Source organism: Haliotis rufescens, unplaced genomic scaffold (assembly GCF_023055435.1).
Source record: "Haliotis rufescens isolate VD_foot unplaced genomic scaffold, xgHalRufe1.0.p SCAF_49, whole genome shotgun sequence".
Taxonomy (NCBI): Eukaryota; Metazoa; Mollusca; class Gastropoda; order Lepetellida; family Haliotidae; genus Haliotis; species Haliotis rufescens.
Genome location: NW_025964212.1, coordinates 485327 through 508360, shown reverse-complemented (window position 1 = coordinate 508360; position 23034 = coordinate 485327). Strand labels below are relative to the sequence as shown.

The 23034-nt window shown below is 41.8% G+C and overlaps 2 protein-coding genes across 2 annotated transcripts; both read right to left on the bottom strand.

The window, feature by feature from the left end:
• Positions 1-720: 720 nt before the first annotated feature.
• LOC124139015 (tripartite motif-containing protein 2-like) lies at positions 721-12919 on the bottom strand. Its single transcript, XM_048383477.1, has 3 exons — positions 12910-12919; positions 4055-4346; positions 721-3643 (listed from the first exon to the last, which is right to left on the bottom strand). Exons 2-3 carry the CDS (start codon positions 4344-4346, stop codon positions 1947-1949), a joined length of 1989 nt encoding a protein of 662 aa, XP_048239434.1. The 5' UTR covers positions 12910-12919; the 3' UTR covers positions 721-1946.
• Positions 12920-14567: 1648 nt separating this feature from the next.
• LOC124139012 lies at positions 14568-21828 on the bottom strand. The gene is made up of 3 exons (XM_046505970.2): positions 21708-21828; positions 17751-18042; positions 14568-17327 (listed from the first exon to the last, which is right to left on the bottom strand). The coding sequence occupies exons 2-3, from the start codon at positions 18040-18042 to the stop codon at positions 15625-15627; spliced, it is 1995 nt and encodes a 664-aa protein (XP_046361926.2). The 5' UTR covers positions 21708-21828; the 3' UTR covers positions 14568-15624.
• Between the last annotated feature and the right edge of the window lie 1206 nt (positions 21829-23034).

Genomic DNA, 23034 nt, shown 5'->3' with positions numbered 1-23034 from the left:
TACCTGTCCCCAACTCTAAACACATAATGACGTCAATTTGCGTTGCTAATTATTCACACAATGACATTGTATTTTGAATATGATATTAACTCTTTTAAAGATAAAACTAATAATAAATAAATAAATAGCAATCATCATCATCATCATCATCATCTTAATAATAATAATAATAATAATAATAATAATAATAATAATCCATAGAAAATATTACATACAAAATTCTTTGGAATAGACCCGTATACAGCTTCAAAACTACCGAGGCCAAAAATCAATTTCTGCCCCTTTTGACACCAATGTGATTGTCCAGGTTCCGGAAAAACATGGCAAATATGCTGACCTCGCTTTCGAAATGTCATACTTGCATCCTAAGTACCAAGTTGTTCGACTCCCTACTTTTCTCGGTGCCTTAGGTTTGATACCTCCCAATCTGTTGACTGACATTGTGAGAGTACCAGGGGATTGCTGCCAGCAATACAGCCCTTCTGACGATCTGGGTAATGCACAAGGCTGCCGTGTTGGGGAGGCTTCACATTCTCGGTGGGTTCGACCAGGCAACGCTTCCTGGGAGAAGTCTCATTTGCTTTCTGTGTGTGTGTGTGTGTGTGTGCGTGCGTGCGTGCGTGCGTGCGTGCGTGCGTGCGTGTGTGTCGGGGATCGAAGCACGGACCTTCCGCTCTCAAGACAACGGTGGTGGGCGCTAAATGAAGGAGAAACAAGAGATTGTGAGGATATGTGTTTAATGCTTTAGTATTTGAAGTTGTACCTGTTAATAAGACAAGGCTCAATTCCATCAGGAATTCTGACACCTGTTTACCAAACGACGCTGTATTTCTGAAATTTGACACTATGTTGAGTAATTATATAGGGTTTGATGTTAAAGCTGCTATGAATATATCAGTTATATCACTATATGTCGGCTTAATGTTGGAAGAAAACCTTTAAACGTTACGTAGGATGGCGACTTTTAACCAAACCGTGTATTTAGCTGACAGAGCATGTATGATAATTTAAAATTTATCAAAGAGGTCCTTACAGTTTTCAACTTTGGACTTTTAAATTGCAGTAATTCATTGTATAAAGATATTCAGTGATATACACTTATCAATTGATTCGCTACTTGTTTCCTTACAATTCTTTCTATAGTTTCTTCCATATATACAAGTATATAGGCAATATCTAACAAATGATGAGAGTAAATGATTAAACTATGGCATCGCATCCCCTTTAATTTCTGGGTTTTAAAGCCCCGTTTTCCTTCAACACAACTCGAGCGATAACGGCTCTGAAACGCTTGGATATATTTTGACAGCGAGAGCTTCTTTTCGTTGGTTTGTATTTTGATATCTTACGGGAGCTTCTATCACTAACGCGGCCGTAACATCACAAACGTTTAATAACAATGATCATACGTAATATCACTTAAACAATTCTCAAAGCGTCCACTCAGTATTATCTTATCTGTAACGATAATAACGCTAAAACAAATTTATGTCAAACTCACGAGGAAGGATGCACAAGTTGCTGTTGTAGACAGAACCTGGTAATAAAGTCCGTCTGGTGTTAAGTATATGTGTCCAACACAAGTTAACACCACTCCTGCCGATAGTAAGTCTATGTTATGAACTGCTGGACGTTTCTGCGAGAAGGTCAATGAAGACGTGCGAGCACCAACTTAACAAATGTATCTGTATACATAAAACTACAAACAGAATCCAATCATGATTAACAGTTCAACAGGTTAAGGAATTCACTGACAACATACGATATATCAAACAGGAAATAATATCACTGTTCTAGGTCAGCTGACTCATGTCACGTGATCACATCAGGTGTAATGCTGTGAGATTGGGCTTCTTGGGATCAGCTGATCATTGAGTTAACTTTGTGAATTGCCTTTGAAATCAGCAACGAGCAAGACCAGGACTTGGACTGATTCAGGAATTGTTTTATGTTATTTGATTATGTACGGATTTTACAAATGTGAATACTTTCACATATGGGTCACACGTAACATACAGAAACCCGTCCCCATCAAGACAGATACCACGAGGATATTCCAGATCATCCTGTTGTGTGAGGACATCTCTGACAAACTGCCCCGACTCTGTCAGCTGAATCACCTTGTGGGAGTATCCGTCTACAAGCAGGACATCTCCTGTGCTGGTTGTGGTGATACCCCAAGGCCCTGTCAAAGCTCTGTCTCCTGTGGGAGTGTAGGTGAAAACAGCTTCTCCTTCACTGGTCACAGATACAAGGTAGCTGACTCCTCGTTCACTGACTATCAAGTCGTTATGACTGGTGACATGGATATTGTCTGGATTCCTTATGACGCCCGTGTTGACAGACTTCAGTATCTTCCCTGTCATGTCCAGTATGTCCACAGAGTGAGACTGTCCATATGTACCTGCCACCAGCTGTGAAGGACTCAGACAGGCCAGGGCAAAGTACATCTTGCTTGTTTTGATAGTTGACAGCAATACAGGCTCTGGGGTGACATTCACTGTAACTATTTGCTTACTCCGTGGAAGACTGAGAGCTACCTGACTCTCACTTAACTTTGCTATATGCGACGGCCAATCAGAAAGCAGTAGCTGATTAACATGCGTGTTTGGTTTTGATGTGTAATATGTTTTGAGGCTCTTGTTAGTGTTATCTGCAACTACTGTCACATTTATACCGTCAACAGTTAACACTGTGACGTCACACAAACACGGATGCGTCTCATCCCCGTCCGCCTTAAAGTCAATAGTGTGATGTAGAACAGGGGTAGACTGGCGGTCACTCACACCACGGACAACAGCAACCTCCCCCAGCTGTAGCTCTTCCACTGCTTTACTCAGCTTGTCCATGTCGTGTGTGAATACAACTCTTCCTGACGCTGATCTGTTGTCCATGTCGTGTGTGAATACAACCCTTCCTGGCACTGGTCTGTTGTCCGTGTCTCTGATGTCTGTAGACGTCTCACGCACCGACTCATAGACGGCATACATGTCCATCTCACAGTTGGACGTCACAGCATTGGCTGTGAACTCATACTGCTGTTGGTACATCTGCAGCTCAATCTCCTGGGATTTTATTTCTGCTTGAATTGTATGTAATTGTTCGCCAGAAGATCGGTCGACTTTATCAAGGAGTTGTTTCTCCTTCCTTAAAATCATGTCTACCACTGCCTGTCGTGTTTTTCTGATACCATCTTTGATATTTTGCGCATTGGAATTTATTTCTTTGATTTGAGATTTCCTGAAGATAATGTTATTTTCTGAAGTTGTCATATTGATTTTCAGTTTTTGGTTTTGATTTGACAGGTGTTCTCTGACAAAAGGGGTCATACTATCTAAAGTATCGACATCGTCACATTTCCTGTGTTTTATACTGCAGCATGTATGACAAATGGCCATCCTACAATCTTTACAGAACAACTCTATCTGTTTGTCTTTGTGGATATTACACATGAAGCGCTGCTTAGATTTTCTCTTGGTAGCACCAGACACATCCACAACTTCATGGTCACGTGACGTTGGTATCATGTTGTGCATCTTCAGACATCCATCACAGAAGAAATCATCACAGACGGAACACCACGACGTGGCAGGAGTTGTCTTCCCTTGTTGTTTGCAAACAATGCAGATATTCACATTGGCAGCTGTAATGACAAATATCAACCTGTGTTTCTGGATAAAGGTACACATACATCATTAAACTGAAATATGTTGACAAAGTTTTCACAATATTTATATTATAAGTATATGATAGGATCTGTTGACAGAAGCTCCATGGTTGAAATTTATGACAAATGTATCTGAAAACAAAATCAATCAAAATGTCCAAAATATATCTGGGATAATGTTTTGAGCAATAAGATGATAAAAAAAACAATACTGCTGTTTTCAACAAAAAAATCACATCTGATTACACATTCATGGAGTTTATCAATTCATTATTTCTACATATATTACTACCAAATACAATTCAGTTTCACAATTAGATTAAACCTAATACATCCTTCTATAAATGATTGGTTGTACTAAGTGAACTTAAACTATCAAATAGTTACCTTCTGCCCTGGGTCCAAAGTCGTCCATCAGCCCTTGGATAACGTGGCTTGGTTTTAGCTGACCGACCCACTCCTCAACTGGACTGACAGGGTTGGTCACCTTCGTCAGCTGTCTACAGGAGGGACATGGGATGCATTTGGCTTGTATTGCGTGTGGCTGGGTGTTGGTGTATTTTAGCAGACAGGTCTTACAGAATGTGTGATTACATTCAAGTGTGACAGGGTCTGTGAACACCTCTGTACAGATGACACAGGTGAGGTGGTTGTCTGTTAGTTTCTTAGCGGTCGCCATCTGAAGTAAAACATATTGCTGAAAAAATATTGATGCACATGTAGCTACAAAGAATATCGTCTGAAACAAACAACACTGACTTGCCTTAATAAAACTTGTCAATGAATGTATCAACTCTGACATCCAATGACGTAACATCCTTATACGACATGCGCAGTTAGAGTTAATATTATCTTCAACAGAAAACACCTCGCCACACTTCAAACTGGGCTACTGCTTCAGTGCAGCTGTGGGTAAAGGGGGATAACTCTTGTAACTTTAGTTCCATACATTCATCTGACACAGTGAGTGAGTGAGTGAGTATGGTTTTACGCCGCTTTTAGCAATATTCCAGCAATATCACGGCGGGGGACACCAGAAATGGGCTTCACACATTGTGCCCATGTCGGGAATCGAACCCGGATCTTCGGCGTGACGAGCGAACGCTTTAACCACTAGGCTACCCGACCGCCCCTCATCTGACACACAATGTACATGCACACATCATTGAGTGGAGAGACTGGAAATTAATTATAAATGAAAAACACGTATGTGGTGAAGTGATGCCAGGAAAGGTACATAAATATTGCTTTTAAGCAATGAGCTGAACCATAAAGTGTGAACATGAAAAATACATGTGAATGAGTTTAAACCGAACTAGAAGAACAAAGTCGTTTCCATCATGGTTTTATTTCAATTTGCATAAGGTTCTTGTGTAGAAACATTTAAGCCCCTGTGTCAAGTTCTTATACTAATATGAGTAACATATGTCACTAGTGATGTGTACGGGATTTTAGAAGCTGAAACGGATTGTACACCACGAGACCAAAGGACGTAGTTTCATTTTCAAAATAGTCGGCACCTTGTGAAGTTTTGCATATACGTCAATGTTGCTCACTGACTGACTGACTGACTGACTGACTGAGTGACTCACTGACTGACTGAGTGACTCACTGACTCACTCACTCACTCACCCACCCTTCCACCCACTCACTCACTGCCTCACTCACTCACTCGCTCATTGGGATGTCACCGATCTCTGTTCAGGAAACAGTACTCAGGCTAATGTGATAAATATATAAAATAACACGTGTCTGTTTGCAGGATTTAGTTCACCTTGTTATTGTCTACATTGTAACAAAACATTCAGCAGTCTCAGGGCTGTATGAAAACATTTATGCTATGTCCACTTTTCACTGAAATCCGTTAATCGTGTTACTTCCGTATAATTTTATATGTAAACTAGTGTCCAAAAGAGACGATACCAACTTATTTTCAAAATTGTTTTTTACTAAGTGAATTGTCAAGTATGAAAACATGCCAATTCGTATTGCACATCCCAAACACAGCATAGTCGATAAAAAATACCGGGAAAAAACGTAAATTTCGTGAAAGTGACATTTCCCTCTCTAGCATGTTTTGCACGTGCAGAAAAAACTGTATAAAACGGCTGATCAGACACGTTGATATCACAGCAACAAAAAGAACACAAGATATGCCACGTTTGACAGCCATCGAGAGAGAGAGAGCCTTTGGAATGGTCCAACAAGGAGCGTCACACGTCGACGTCGCCGGAAGGTTGGGCTGCGCACGCATCACTATCACCAGGTTGATGCAGCGGTTACGTCAGACAGGTCAGACGTCAGACAGGCCCAGGAGTGGAAGACCACGAGTAACCACGCCCCGTGAAGATCGTTACATCCGGGTATTACACCTGAGGAACCACACCGTAACAGCGACGTCCACGGCGGCTACAGCACTAGGACACAGGATCAGTCGACAGACCGTCTACAGGAGACTACGGCAGTATGGTATCCGGCCACGTCATCCCTACCGCGGACCGCTCCTGACGCCTCGACACAGGAACAACAGACTGATCTGGGCCAGGCGAGTTCGACGTTGGCAAGAGCAGATTCCTCATCTTCAGAAACGATGGACGGCAGCTTGTATACCGACGATTTGGTGAACGTTTGGCGCCAAACTGTATCCAACAGGTCCGGCCGTTTGGAGGTGGAGGGTTAATGGTTTGGGGTGGCATATGTGGTGACGTCAAAACGATGCTTGTCGTAATTCGTGGAAACCTGAATGCACAGCGTTATCTTGATGACGTCCTACGGCCTGTTGTGGTGCCCTTTATTCAGCAACAGCCTCGTGGACTCCTTTTCCAACATGACAATGCAAGGCCACACACAGCAAGATTGACACAGAACTTCCTTGCCAACGCCGACGTACAGATTTTGCCATGGCCCGCATGTTCACCGGACATGAATCCCATCGTGCACTTATGGGACCACCTCGATCGGCAAATCCGACGTCGCCATGGGCCTCCAGTCAACGTCCAGGACTTGGAACGATGTCTCCTCGAGGAATGGCAACGCATCACTCCCAACGTCATCAGACGTTTGACGTCATCAGTCCGTAGGCGTGTTCTGGCATGTATTGATGCTCACGGTGGACATACCCGCTACTGACTTGACTTTGAGACGTGTGGTGTGACATTTCCCGTTGTTTCTGTGATCATTGCTCTAACGAAATGTTCATTTTTCGACCCCACCCATCTTTAAAGGCTTGTCATATTGGTTGTACAGATTTTATTGAAATGGAAATTTTGTACAGATGTTGTGAAAGGATTTCTCAAAAGCATAACACCAATCGTAAACTTCTGCATTGTTTAGTTTTTCTTTTATGTCGTTGCAAACAGGTGGTATCGTTTCTTTTGGACACTAGTTTATATGAAATATTATCACATACAGTTTCATGATGGTAATATTGCATATCCATCCCACCATCATCGCTAACTGTTAAATGGCGGCAGTAGCTAAAAAAGCATTGAATGTTACGCGCAAAACGTGTGCGTACATGCATGCACATTAAAACATAATCACACACACACACACACACGCACGCACGCACGCACGCAGCCACACACGCACACACGCACATACGCAGACAGGCAAGCACAAACGCACTAACATCCCAATCTTCTCCCCTCCCCACGGCCAAGGCCATGCAGCTGCATCCCATTCAAGTGGATATCGCGGGTTGTTTAAAGGGACATAACCCTTGTGATTACTTGTATATCGTCACGTAGCCTTGATCGACTGACCCATCTACTTTCTGTATCAAAGTGTAATCTCTGTCCTTGCATGTTCACATATAACATAGGTAAAACACGACAAAACCCTTTCCATAGTCCTAAGAAATCTCAGCTAACATCCCAACAAGTTACTGTAAGAAAATGTCTTATCAAATTATATCCATAGAAACACCAGGGGGTGTGTGGGTGGGGTGGGGTGGGGGTGCGTGAGTGCTTGCGTGTGTGTGTGTGTGTGGGGGGGGGGGGGGGGGGGAGGTATAATGTACGTATGGTGTGTGTGTGCGTGTGTATGGTATAATGTACATATGGTGTGTGTGTGTGTGCGTGCGTGTGTTTGTGTGTGCGTGTACTTGTGCGTGTGTGTGTGCGTGGTATGGTGTGGGGTGGGTGTGTGGGTATCTACGTGTTTGTATATGATTGCGTGCGTGACTTTATAAGTAATTTGGCGTGTGTGTGTGCGTGTACGTGTGCGTGTGCGTGCGAGCGTGCGTGTTCATAACCCAACCTTAATTTTAAACATTGTGTTAGTATATGTCGTATTTTACATTATCTAGATCATGACGTTATAATTTGCTTTTATGTCTAAGTGTCTCGTAGGCCATACCTCGGATGTTATATTTTATTGTTCTTGTACGTGTTTTAGCATGAAGTGTATATAACATGGGACACTATAATAAACAGTATTCTCTCTCTCTCTCTCTCTCTCTCTCTCTCTCTCTCTCTCTCTCTCTCTCTCTCTCTTGATCGACTGACCCATCTACTTTCTGTATCAAAGTGTAACCGCCGTCCTTGCATGTACACATAATGACAAAGGTAAAACACGACAAAACTCTTGCCATAGTCCTAAGAAATCTCAGCTAACATCACAACAAATTACTGTTACAAAATGTAATCTGTATGCCTGACTTACCACAATGACTACACCGCTGTGACTCGACTGTCTGCCCTCGTCCCACTTCCTGGCTGCTTTCCTTCTGTGTGTCACGTGACGTGGCTTCGTTTACGTGATTTCTTGAAGCACGTATGTACAGGGATCAAAGTATAAGCAAACACGACCCGAATCTATTCGAAAACATGCAATCAACATGACACATTTTTATGGGACACATTCTCAATCTGTCTATTAGGTATTTATCTGAAATTAAACTAATGTGTATAATTCCCATTGCTATTTGAATCAATATTGGACTGATAGAAGGTACGCGATCTGAAACCGTTAATGGGCAAATTACCCAGCCGTTACCGAGCAATGACATGGCCTTGAAAGCAAATAAATTTGACTTTACTTGACATGCGTTTACAGTCACTGTAGATAAAGTTATTGACAGGATGCCGACAAGATTTTACTAACACGATTATCTGGACTCGTATGTTTAATACTTATTCACCTGATATAATCATTTGTTTATATATATATGGATATGATCATTATAACCGTTCTTGTTGGGGTCCCTGAAGCGGTAAACATCTTCGACCTGCGTCACTTTTTTCCTACATTAACCTGACATGCTCCGAAAGGACTGATAAGTTCTTTAAAAATCTAAACACAGCTATATCTTTATCAGTCGGAATATAATAGATACCCTGTGGAGAACGTAAGGATGATGGTTCGGACTCGAAGTGGTTCACTGTAAGGATTTGTACAATTGTAAGGAGCCACATACACAAATGTGGGTGCACGTCGCAAAATATGTGAAATAATCTCGAACGAGATGATAAACCTCATTTCATATCTGAATCATATCTGTTAGTGTTGGCAATTTTTTCACAGGTCACAACGTCAGGTGACACCGGTTTTTCGCACAAGATAACATACCTAATTACAAAACAAACGTATTCTACTCCCACCACGTGGTTGATTATGACAATCGGAACAGTTCACAGTGTACAATATACTGAACAATGTAAAATATGTATAATATACTTTTATACAAAGTCAGAGGTGTTGGAGGTGTCGATCTCATCCGAGAACAACTGAATAACCTAAGACCTAAATGGTTGATCCCTATTAACGGATCAGTCTGTAATGACTGTTCTATCTTATGAAGGGGGCGCGGGTGGCCCAGTCGTCTAAGGCGCCGCAATTCGCTGTGCAGAGTTGCGTCCCTTTGGCACGCCAGAAACCTATGATTGTGGGTTCGAATCCCGGTTCGCCCCGATTATGTTTCTAGGTTTGTCAGCACCATACCCATGCTCGTGGGTTTCACCGAAATGGTAAACGTCTGAGACCTGCATCACTTCGGGCTTTCCTCCCACATTAAGCTGACACGCCGCGATATGACTGGAATACTGTTAAAAGCGGCGTTAAACCCAACTCACTCACTCACTATCTTATGAAACATTAATCACGTCATGCACTGTGAACTACAATGCGTTCGCGGATTAGGATAACGTGTACAGAAAGAGTTACCTACCTTAGACTAGAGCCGTCGCATGGCTCATTCGGATCAGATAACTATATATAATAAAATAATGCATGTATTGATGCTTTCATCATTACAGTAAATTATATTTTTATGTTTCACAAAGACGGAATTCGTGTATTCTCTGTTGTATTTCTTGGGTTATTTACAGATAACGTTTTTTTCATAGTAATGCCTTTACCCTCAACCTGTTAGCATGTCTTGATATGTGTATGAGTTGTTTTAATATTTCTATGTGCTGTCTTTAACATTCGTATATGTTGTCTTAATATTTTTATGCATCGTCTTGATACGTGTAAGGGTTGTCCTCATATTTCTACGCGTTGTCTCAATATATTTGTATGTGATGTCTTAATACTTGTATGTGTGGTCTTAATATACTCTTAAAAAAAGAAACGCAAAGCCAAATTTGTGAGAGGTAGGAAAATACATTTATACGAACAACCGTACAAGGTATTGAGCCAAAGTGTTGTGGAGAGAACACTTGGTGATTGTTGTCATCTCAGTTATCGGTACATAGGAAAAGTCCAAGTCGAAGGTCAGTTACTATCAATAACGCGTATTTCCCCCGTTGGAATCGATAGCGGCCTGACAACTCCTGTCTATGGAAGAGTCAAGCATACGAATCACTTCCTGGGGAATGGTAGCCCACTCGGCCTGCAACGCAAAAGCCAACTGCTGCAACGTCTTGGGTTGTGGTTGACGTCGGCATTGCCGTCTAATCCAATTCATCATACAGGTGTTCTATCGGGTTCAAATCCGGGGATCTGGAGGCCAGGGAAGAACATCAACGTTGTTCTTGTGTAGACAGGCTCTTGTGATCCGTGCTGTATGCGTTCGAGCGTTGTCCTGCTGGAATACACCATTGCCGTTGGCTGCAATTGGGAGGACGCGTGGTGGGAGAATTTTGTTGATGTATTGTTGTGCCGTAAGATTGCTCTGGATATGGACCAAACCTGTCCTACCATGATGAGAGATATATAGCCGCCCACATCACAACGCAACCCCCACCAAACCTGTCCACTTCCTGCACTCAGTTCCCGGCGTAACGTTCTCCCCGATGTCGGTAGACGCGTGCTCTTCCATCCCCACTATGGGGGCGAAATCTTGATCCGTCGCTGAACCAGATATGTCTCCATCGCAGTTGAGACCATAACCTGTGTTGACACCAATGCAATCGTTGTTGACAATGTTGTCGACTGAAAATGACGCATCGAAAAAGAAGTCTTGCTCGTAGACCTGCTGTTCTCAAACGGTTTCGTACGGTCTGGATGGAGATTCTGCGCAGTTCTGGTATTTGGGATGCGGTTGAGGTGGCTTTGGTCGTCCTTTCACGTAGGTGGCGCAATCGGATGTAGCGACCTTGGGCGAGGGTGGTTACTCTTGGTTGTCCCGATCTTCGCCGATCACGAGTTGACCCATGCTGTTGAAACCAATCCCATAGCCTTGTGATGGTGCTGGGCGCTACATTGAAAACCCTGGCTACAGCTGATCGGGACCCCCCTACCTGCAAGTGGCCCATGACGGGTTTTTTTGCACTTCTGTTAATCTTTCCATGTTGTTGAACTGTCACTGTTCGATTGACACATATGCCGTGCAGTACGTGCAGCTCCATGGCCCTTTTGTTTATCCACTGGTTGCGTTTTTTCCGAATCCTACGTGTTTCCCGACAAATGGTTTGCATGTCCTTGTTGTGATCATTTGATCCGGGACAGTTGTCACTGACACAATAACACATTAAACCTCTTCATTTTGCACCTCTTGGTCCGCTAATTTTGCTATTATTGCCAAAAATATCCGTTTTTCGTTTCTTTTTTTAAGAGTATATTTGTATGTGTTGTTATGATATATACTGAACCGCAAAGAAACGTCAGCATGGATATATATATATGAGAACCTTAATTGTCCAAACACTGTAAACATACTTTGAGAAATATTAAAAAGATGAAACTTGGCAATACTGATCATCAAGGTTGATATTAAAGTGCCAAAGTGAAACACAACACTAGTCTCTGAGAAAATGGCATCACAAGTCAGTATCTCGTTAATGACTGCCGTTCAACGTTGATACATGGAATGGATACGGCGGTTGATGAAGGCCATAGGCACTTGCGCCCACACTCTGAGGAACGCCTGGAGCAGTTCAGCTGCAGTTGTCGGCCTTGGTCGGACATCATTCAGCCATCTTTGAATCTCGTCCCACGGGTGCTCAGTGGGATTTAAATCGGGACTGAGGGCAGGCCAATGCATGGTTCTGATGCCAGTCTGCTGGTGGAAGTCTCTTATTGCTCTCGCAGTTTGGGCACGGGCGTTATCATGCTGAAACTCGTAGTTGCGGCGACGTGCCAAATGAGTTATGGCATGTGGTCTCAAGATTTGATCAATGTGCCGAGCTGCAGTAACACAATTGCCTCTCTCTGGACCAATGTTCTGGAATACCACAGGGCCGACCCTCTGTGCTAGACCAATTCCACCCCACACCATGATGCTCGGACCACCCCAAGACTCTCTCTCAAAAACACAAGCACCCAAATAAGGTTCCCCACTGCGTCGCCAGACTCTCCCTCTGCCATCTGCTGTTTAGATACAGTAACGGCTCTCGTCTGAGAAGGACTCTTCTCCACTGCTGGTGGCGCCAAAGCTGGTGCTGTGTTGTCCACTGAAGACGGTATCGGCGGTGACGTGGTGTCAGAATGGGTCCTCGGTGTGGCCTGTGACAGTGGAGGTGCCTGCTCGCCAATCGCCAACGCACGGTGTCCGCACTAATGTGTCGCTGGTGTGTCCCCGTGGTCTGTCGAGCAGTTTCCGCATGATCAGTAACAACGCGATCTTGAAGTCTGTCTTTGTAGCTCCATGTTATTTAATGACACTTATGCTTTGTAGAAAGGCGCCGAGAGCCTTTATCAACAATAATATAATAAGTCTACTTTCTGTATCAAAGTGTAATCTCCGTCCTTGCATGTACACATAAAACACGACAAAACCCTTGCCATAATCATAAGAAATCTCAGCTAAGATCACAACAAGTTACTGTTAGAAAATGTAATCTAAATGCCTGACTTACCACAATAACTACACCGTTGTGACCCGACTGTCTGCCCTCGTTTCACTTCCTGGTTGTTGGCCTTCTGTGTGTCAGATGACGTGGCTTCGTTCACGTGATTTCTTGAAGCAGGTACGTACAGGGATCAAAGTGTAAGCAAACATTGCACGAATCTATTCGAAAACATACCATTAACACAACACAATTTTTGGAACACATTCTCAGTTTCTCTATTAGGTATTTATCTAAAACACATCTAATGTGTATAATTCCCATTACTTTTTGAATAAACATTTTACTGGTAGTAGGTACGCGATGTGAAACCGTTGTTGGGTCAATTGCCCAGCTGTTACAAGCAATGACTGATTATAGCTTACGAACATATATACCAAGTGTTGTTCGACTCCCTATTTTCTCGGTGCCTTAGGTTTGATACCTCCCAATCTGATTACTGACATTGTGAGAGTACCGGGGTTTTCTGCCAGCAATACAGCCCTTCTGACGATCTGGGTAATGCATAAGGCTGCAGTGTAGGGGAGGCTTCACATTCTACGAAACGTTCTGGGTGGGTTCGACCAGGCAACGCTTCCTGGGAGAAGTCCCATTTGCTTTCTGGGCGGCGTGAAGAGGGGGCAAGGGCTCTGAGACGATGATGAGCCCAACCAGCATGAGTGTGCCGGGATCACCCAAACCCTCTCTTATGCATTTATATTTAATAATCTGTACATAATAATGCAAAATAATTTTAGCGCCACGCACAACCACCACGTTGAAGAACACATTAAAGCTGGAATTGTGTTATTTAGCGTAAAATATGTCTAAACTTTGGTTTCCATATTAAGTCGAATGTAAGATTACCATTACACAAAAAAGCGACAAAAGTCTTTCCACATCCAATAGAAATTTCTACAAAGTCGAGTGTACGATTCCGACTATATCATAAGCATGTGTTTATGAATCACTATCAAATAGTATCAGGGTGTCACATAAGAGGAATGGCGAAGATGGGACTGGTCCCATACCTGTATATGCTGTAACATTGTGGTCCATGATCATTTGTCTCAGATTTGGCAGACTGGAATATTCTGATACTCTGTGTCGATGCCTGCCATAATAGGTTTTTATTTGATAAAAGGCTGTGTTGCAGATAAAAAAAGTGTTCAAATTTGATCCTTCTTTCTCAATATTAGCAGGATATATTTGAATATCAATGCTGACAAGTGTTGTTAAGTTCACGTGGCTGTTGTAAGCATTTTAAACTGTTGATTAATTATCATAATGAGCTTCAGTGGCGTAGCACTATTCTTCATAATTCCCCATTGACATATTACAAAGTACAGTATTAACAGTGTCAGGTGAGGTGAAATGGGGTTTAACATCGCGTACAAGATAATTGCATTTATATAGCGAAATGGTTGCACGTGTGTGTGTGTGTGTGTGTGTGTGTGTGTGTGTGTGTGTGTGTGTGTGTGTGTGTGTGTGTGTGTGTGTGTGTGTGTGTGTGTGTGTGTGTGTGTGTGTGTGTGTGTGTGTGTGTGTGTGTGTGTGTTTCTGCTTCTACTTCTTCGGACTAGAGATATGACGCGACCGGGGATCGAACCACGGACCTTCCGCTCTCAAGACGGTCGCTCTACCACTAGACAACGGTGCCGAGCGCTAAATGAAGGAGAAACAACAGATTGTGAGGACATGTGTTTAATGCTTTAGTGTTTGAAATTGTACCTGTTAATAAGACAAGGCTCAATACCATCAGGAATTCTGACATCTGTTTACTAAACGACGCTGTATTTCTGAAATTTGACACTATGTTAAGTAATTATATAGGGTTGGATGTTAAAGCTGCTATGAATATATTAGTTATATCACCATGTGTCGGCTTCATGTTGGAAGAAAACCTTTAAACGTTACGTAGGATGGCGACCTTACACCAAACCGTGTATTTAGCTGACAGACCAAGTATGATAATTTAAAATTTATCAAAGAGGTTTTACAGTTTTCAACTTTGGACCTTTAAATTGCAGTAATTCATTGTATAATGATCTTCAGTGATATATACTAATCAATGGAATCGCTACTTATTTCCTTACAATTATTTCTATAGTTTCTTCCATATATACATGTATCTGGGCGATATCTAACAAATGATGAGAGTAAGTGATTAAACCATGGCATCGCATCCCCTTTAATTTCTGGGTTTTAAAGCCCCGTTTTCCTTCAAAACAGCTCGAGCGATAACGGCTCTGAAACGCTTGGATATATTTTGACAGCGAGAGCTTCTTTTCGTTGGTTTGTATTTTCATATTTTACAGAGCTTCCATCACTAACACGGCCGTAGCATTATCACAAACTTTAAATAACAATGATCGTACGTAATAAGTTGACACCACTCTTGCCGACAGAAAGTCTATGTTATGAACTGCTGGACGTTTCTGCGAGAATGTCAATGAAGACGTACGAGCACCAACTTAAAAAATGTATCTGTATACATAAAACTACAAACAGAATTCAATCATGATTAACAATTCAACAGGTTAAGGAATTCACTGACACCATACGGTATGTAAAACAAGAAATAATATCACTGTTCTAGGTCAGCTGACTCATGTCACGTGATCTCAGGTGTAATGCTGTGAGATTGGGCTTCTTGGGATCAGCTGATCATTGAGTTAACTTTGTGAATTACCTTTGAAATCAGCAACGAGCAAGACCAGGTTTTGGACTGATTCAGGAATTGTTTTATGTTATTTGATTATGTACAGATTGTACAAATGTGAATACTTTTACATATGTGTCACACGTAACATACAGAAACCCGTCCCCATCAAGACATGTACAGATACCACGAGGACATGACAGACCATCCTGTTGTGTGAGGACATCTCTGACAAACCGCCCCGACTCTGTCAGCTGAATCACCTTGTGGGAGGCCCAGTCTACAAGCAGGATATCTCCACTGCTGGTTGTTGTGATACCCTGAGGCCCTGTCAAGGCTCTGTCTCCTGTGGGAGTGTAGGTGAAAACAGCTTCTCCTTCACTGGTCACAGATACAAGGGACTTGACTCCCCCTTCACTGACTATCAAGTTGTTATTACTGGTGACATGGATAAAGTCTGGATTCCTTATGACCTCTGTGTTGACAGACTTCAGTATCTTCCCTGTCATGTCCAGTATGTCCACAGAGTGAGACTCTCCATATGTACCTGCCACCAGCTGTGAAGGACTCAGATAGGCCAGGGCGTAGTACGTCTTGCTTGTTTTGATAGTTGACAGCAATACAGGCTCTGGGGTGACATTCACTGTAACTATTTGCTTACTCCGTGGAACACTGACAGCTACCTGACTCTCACTTAACTTTGCTATTCGCAACGGTCTATTAGAAAGCAGTAGCTGATTAACATGCGTGTTTGGTTTTGATGTGTAACATGTTTTGAGGCTGTTGTTATTGTAATCGGCAAATACTGTCACATTTATACCGTCAACAGATAACACTGTGACGTCACACAATAAGGGATCCTCCTTATCCCCGTCCGCCTTACAGTCAATAGTGTGATGTAGAACAGGGGTAGACTGGCGGTCACTCACACCACGGACAACAGCAACCTCCCCCAGCTGTAGCTCATCCACTGCTTTACTCAGCTTGTCCATGTCGTGTGTGAATACAACCCTTCCTTGCGCTGTTCTGTTGTCCATGTCGTTTCTGAATACAACCCTTCCTGGCGCTGGTCTGTTGTCCGTGTCTCTGATGTCTGTATACGCCTCACACACCGACTCATAGACGGCATACATGTCCCTCTCACAGTTGGACGTCACAGCATTGGCTGTGAACTCATACTGCTGCTGGTACATCTGCAGCTCAATCTCCTGGGATTTTATTTCTGCTTGAATTGCATGTAATTGTTCGTCGGAAGATCGGTCGACTTTATCAAGGAATTGTTTCTCCTTCCTTAAAATCATGTCTACCACTGCCTGTCGTGATTTTCTGATATCATCTTTGATATTTTGCGCATTGGAATTTATTTCTTTAATTTGAGATTTCTTAAAGATAATTTTATTTTCTGAAGTTGTCATTTTGATTTTCAGTTCTTGGTTTTGATTTGACAGGTGTTCTCTCACAAAAGGGGTCAGACTATCTAAAGTATCGACATTGTCACATTTCCTGTGTTTTATACTGCAGCATGAATGACAAATGGCCATCCTACAATCTTTACAGAACAACTCTATCTGTTTGTCTTTGTGGGTTTTACACATGAAGCGATGCTTAGCTTTTCTCTTGGTAGCATCAGACGCATTCACAATTTCATGGTCACGTAGCATTGGCATCATGTTGTGCATCTTCAGACATCCATCACAGAAGGCATCGTCACAGACGGAACACCACGATAAGGCAGGAGTTGTCTTCCCTTGTTGTTTGCAAACACTGCAGATATTCAGATGGGCAGCTGTAATGACAAATATCAACCTGTCTTTCTGGATAAAGGTATACATACATCATTATAGTGAAATATCTTGACAATATTTTCACAATTTGTATATTATAAGCATATGATAGGATCTGTTGACACAGGCTCCATGGTTGAAATTTATGACAAATGTATCTGAAAACAAAATCAATCAAAATGTCCAAAATATATCTGGGATAATGTTTTGAATTTACAGGAGAGCAATTAGATGATAAAAAAACCAATACTGCTGTTTTGAAGAAAAAAATCACATCTGATTACACATTCATGGAGTTTATCAATTCATTATTTCTACATATATTACTACCAAATACAATTCCATTTCACAATTAGATTAAACCTAATACATCCCTCTATAAATGTTTGGTTGTACTAAGTGAACTTAAACTATCAATTAGTTACCTTCTGCCCCGGGTCCAAAGTCGTCCATCAGCCCCTGGATAACGTGGCTTGGTTTCAGCTGACCGACCCACTCTTCTACTGGACTGTCAGGGTTGGTCACCTTCGTCGGTTGTCTACATGAGGGACATGGGATGCACTTTGCTTGTATTGCATCAGGCTGGGTGTTGGTGTATTTTAGCAGACAGGACTTACAGAATGTGTGATTACATTCAAGTGTGGCAGGGTCTGTGAACACCTCTGTACAGATGACACAGGTGAGGTGGTTGTCTGTTAGTTTCTTAGCGGTCGCCATCTGAAGTAAAACATATGGCTGAAAAAATATTGATGCACATGTAGCTACAAAGGATATCGTCTGAAACAAACAACACTGAATTGCCTTAATAAAACTTGTCAATGAATGTATCAACCCTGACATCCAATGACGTAACATCCTTATACGACAGGTGCAGTTAGAGTTAATATTATCTTCAACAGAAAACACCTCGCCACACGTCAAACTGTGGTACCTGCTTCAGTGCAGCTGTGGGTAAAGGGGGATAACTCTTGTAACTTTAGTTCCATACATTCATCTGACACACAATGTACATGCACACATCATTGAGTGGAGAGACTGGAAATTAATTATAAATGAAAAACACGTATGTGGTGAAGTGATGCCAGGATAGGTACATAAATATTGCTTTTAAAAACAATGATCTTAACTATAATGTGTGTTGCTGGAAAATATGTGATTGAATTTAAACCGAACTAGAACAATAAAGTCGTTTCCATTATGGTTTTATTTCAATTTGCATAAGGTTCTGGTGTAAAAACATTTAAGCCCCTGTGTCAAGTTCTTATATTAATATGAGTAACATGTGTCGCTAGTGAGGTGTACGGGATTTTTCAAGCTGAAACGGCTTGTACACCACGCCATTTCTGGTGTCCCCCGCCGTGATATTGCTGGAATATTGCTAAAAGCGGCGTAAAACCAACTCACTCACTCACTCACTTGTACACCACGAGACCAAAGGACGCAGTTTATGTATTAATTTACCTTCTATTTGAAAATAACCGGCACTTTGCAATTGTAAAGTTTATATGTTTGCGACTGTGTCATAAGACAGCTCACATATACTCACTCACTGACTTACTAATCGTGTACGTACCTGTATATAAATATATGAAGTAAAACATAATCGGAACATGAAACTGACGATGTCTTCTTTCTATTAAATCACAAAAAACATCTCCCGCCACCCCGAACACTCCCCCCCAAACACCCAGCCACACACACACACACACATCCGACCCCACCCCACCCAGCCATACACACACACATACACTGTCCACCACCCCAACCTCCCACACACATCCACACACAGACAGACAGACAGACACACACACACACACACACACAGCTATACCAATACACAAACACACATCAACACACAATACGCCCACACAACCACACACCCACGCACACGCACGCGCGCGCACCCAACCACCCCCCCAACCCCCCTCCCCCCCTTTTCTCTTCCCCCCCCCCCCCCACACACACACACACAAAACAAAACAAAACAAAACAAAACACATCTTCATCAACATCCCCACACACACTCACCCCACCCCACTACAGCCACGGCACAGGCCATGCAACTGCAGCCGACGTAAGTGGATGTCGCTGTTTGTTTAAAAGGACATACTCCTGGCGAAAACTTGTATATCCCCCTGTAGCCTTGGTCGACTGTCGCAGTCTGTCTGCATACCTCAAAGTTGGCAACAATAACACTTTGTGGAAAAGCACCGCGAGTGGGTAGCCGCTTTCAGCGATGCGATTTCAGATGACATTATGCAGAAATATACAGATGTCATCCTCTTTGGATACGTTGGGATATGTTGATACAAGTCTACTTTCTGTATCAAAGTGAAACATTTGCCGTTGCATGTACACATACTAACATAGGTAAAACACAACAAAACCCTTTCCATAATCAACGGAAACATCATCCAAAATCACAACAAAATCCACTTGTGTAAATGCTGTGAAGATTGATCTGTTAGGATATATATAAATGTCAAAATTACCTTAAGTGTCTTTTATGATATGTGTTTTAGTTAGTTTTGTTATTTAAGGCAGGCTGAACCTTCTATTATCTTCATAATGTTCTATGATACCGAAAATCAGTGTCTACAAGTCAAGTTTAAGTTGGAACTCCATTCCCGGGAAAGTTTAGATACCGAGAGGATGTAACCCAACACCTACTTGCCTTAATACAACATGTAAATGAATGTATCAACCCCGACTTCCAATGACATAACATCTAATACGACAGGTGCAGTTAGAGTTAATATTATGTTCAACAGAAAACACCTCGCCACATGTCAAACTGGGGTACCTGCTTCAGTGCAGCTGTGGGTAAAGGGGGATAGCTCTTGTAACTTTAGTTCCATACATTCATCTGACACACAATGTACATGCACACATCATTGAGTGGAGAGACTGGAAATTTAATTATAAATGAAAAACACGTATTTGGTGAAGTGATGCCAGGATAGGTACATACATATTGCTTTTAAGCAATGAGCTGAACCATAAAGTGTGAACATAGAAAATACATGTGAATTTGTTTAAACCCAACTGGATGAAGAAAGTCGTTTCCATAATGGTTTTATTTCAATTTGCATAAGGTTCTGGTGTAGAAACATTTAAACCCCTGTATCAAGTTCTATACTAATATGAGTAACATGTGTCACTAGTGAAGTGTACGGGATTTTAGAAGTTGAAACGGCTTGTACACCACAAGACCAAAGGACGTAGTTTCAATTTCAAAATAGCCGGCACCTTGTGAAGTTTTGCATATACGTCAATGTTGCTCACTGACTGACTGACTGACTGACTGACTGACTGACTGACTGACTGACTGACTCACTCACTCACTCACTGACTCACTCACCCACCCTTCCACCAACTCACTCACTGCCTCACTCACTCACTGCCTCACTTACTCATTGGGATGTCACGGATCTCTGTTCAGGAAACAGTACTCAGGTTAATGTGATGAATAATAATAAAATAACACGTGTCTGTTTTGCAAGATTTGGTTCACCTTGTTATTGTCTACTTCTAACAAAACATTCAGCAGTCTCAGGGCTGTATGAAAACATTTTTGCTAGGTCCACCTTTCACTGAAATCCGTTAATCGTGTCACTTCCGTATAACTTTATATGTATATGAAATATTATCACAAACAGTTTCATGATGGTAATATTGGATATCCATCCCACCATCATCGATAACTGTTAAATGGCGGCAGTAGCTAAAAAAGCATTGAATGTTACGCGCCAAACGTGTGCGTACATGCATGCACATTAAAACATAATCGGAACATGAAACTGACGAAGTCGACCTTTCTATTAAGTCACACACACACGCACGCACGCACGCACGCACGCACGCACGCACGCACGCACGCACGCACGCACGCACGCACACACACGTACGCACGCACATACGCAGGCAGGGAAGCACAAACGCACTAACATCCCCATTCTCTCCCCTCCCTACGGCCCAGGCCATGCAGCTGCATTCCATTCAAGTGGATATCGCGGGTTGTTTAAAGGGACATAACCCTTGTGATTACTTGTATATCGTCACGTAGCCTTGATCGACTGACCCAGTCTGTCTGTGTTGATTACAATAACACTTTGTGGAAAGGCACCATGAGTGGGTAGCCACTTTCAGCGATGCGATATCAGATGACATTATACAGAAATATACAGATGTCATACTCTTTGGATACGTTGGGATATGTTGATACAAGTCTACTTTCTGTATCAAATTAAAACCTCTGTCTTTGCATGTACACATACTAACATAGGTAAAACACGACAAAACCCTTTCCATAATCATAAGAAATCTCAGCTAAGATCACAACAAGTTACTGTTTGAAAATGTAATCTGAATGCCTGACTTACCACAATGACTACACCGCTGTGACTCGACTGTCTGCCCTCGTCTCACTTCCTGGCTGCTTTCCTTTTGTGTGTCACGTGACGTGGCTTCGTTCACGTGACGTGGCTTCGTTCACGTGATTTCTTGAAGCAGGTATATATATATATATATATATATATATAAACTTTATGATTTCATTATTTTATTATATATATATATATATATATATATATATATATATATATATATATATATATATATATAAATAGTACGTTATTAGTTCATATCAATGTGTGCCATTCAGGTCTAATATGAAGGAAAATATGTCTGAAATATCACACTTATTCTATACTATTCTATACTCATTCTTGAGGCGATATGTGAAAGCTGTATATCCCCTGTTTTAAAATTATCACATTAACGCCTCACACATGTCAAATATGTGTATTTCTTGAATATGCACTATCGGTCACGTGGCCTTGAAAGCAAATAAATTTGACTTGACTTGACTAAATGGCATGTTTTCAGTCACTGTAGTTCATGTTATTGACGGGATGCCGACTCCGTGTCATCGGGTTGATCTGTAAAATTTAATAAATAATAGCCAACGATACCAAAAATCAGTGTCTACAAAACAAGTTTAGGTTACGACATTCCAGGGAAAGCTTAATGTTAGAGTACGTTTGTGAGAGGACATAATGCTGTTTTGACGATAGAATTTACAAATGACATGTGATAAAATGGTCAATACGTTTATACTATGTATAAGGCTCGCAAAAGTCCAAATTCAATAGCTACAGACAACCTATGGTTAGCTGTACATTGAAAACAAATCTTGTGTTTTTGTGATTTCAGTTTGTAGATACAAATGATAAAAACTTGTATAGCGTTTATATTTTGGTTTGATATCATGACCTTTCTGGACAGATTTATGTTGGAGACCCGAAGGGAGGCGTCAAAGAAATTGTTTCTTTCAAAACACATTTGTTTTAAGCGATTACAACTTTCCTTTTCCCATACAGAATATCAGATCCCCTAAACTGAAGGAGAGAAGTCAAACAATTTGGGTTTGGGAAAAAAATTCTTTTACCAATTATGACTTATTCACATGATCACCCCATCCAACCAATGAATATCAAATAGTCGACCCCTTAGGCCGGGACAGGTTTTATTGGCCGTGGTTTCGAATCCGATTATCTGTAGTCATTATAACCATACTTGTTGGGGTCCCTGAAGCGGTAAACATCCTCGACCTGCGTCACCTTTTTTCTACATTAAGCTGACATGCTCAGATATGATTGAAAAGTTCTTTAAAAATCGAAACACAGCTATATATTTATCAGTCGGAAT

Bases quoted from the DNA above. Each gene is read 5' to 3' on its own strand.
- LOC124139012 (XM_046505970.2), bottom strand. From the start codon at position 18,042: ATGGCGACCGCTAAGAAACTAACAGACAACCACCTCACCTGTGTCATC. The intron at 17,328-17,750 runs GTAACTAATTGA...TTGTCATTACAG, and splicing joins CTTTGGACCCGGGGCAGAAG to CTGCCCATCTGAATATCTGC.
- LOC124139015 (XM_048383477.1), bottom strand. From the start codon at position 4,346: ATGGCGACCGCTAAGAAACTAACAGACAACCACCTCACCTGTGTCATC. The intron at 3,644-4,054 runs GTAACTATTTGA...TTGTCATTACAG, and splicing joins CTTTGGACCCAGGGCAGAAG to CTGCCAATGTGAATATCTGC.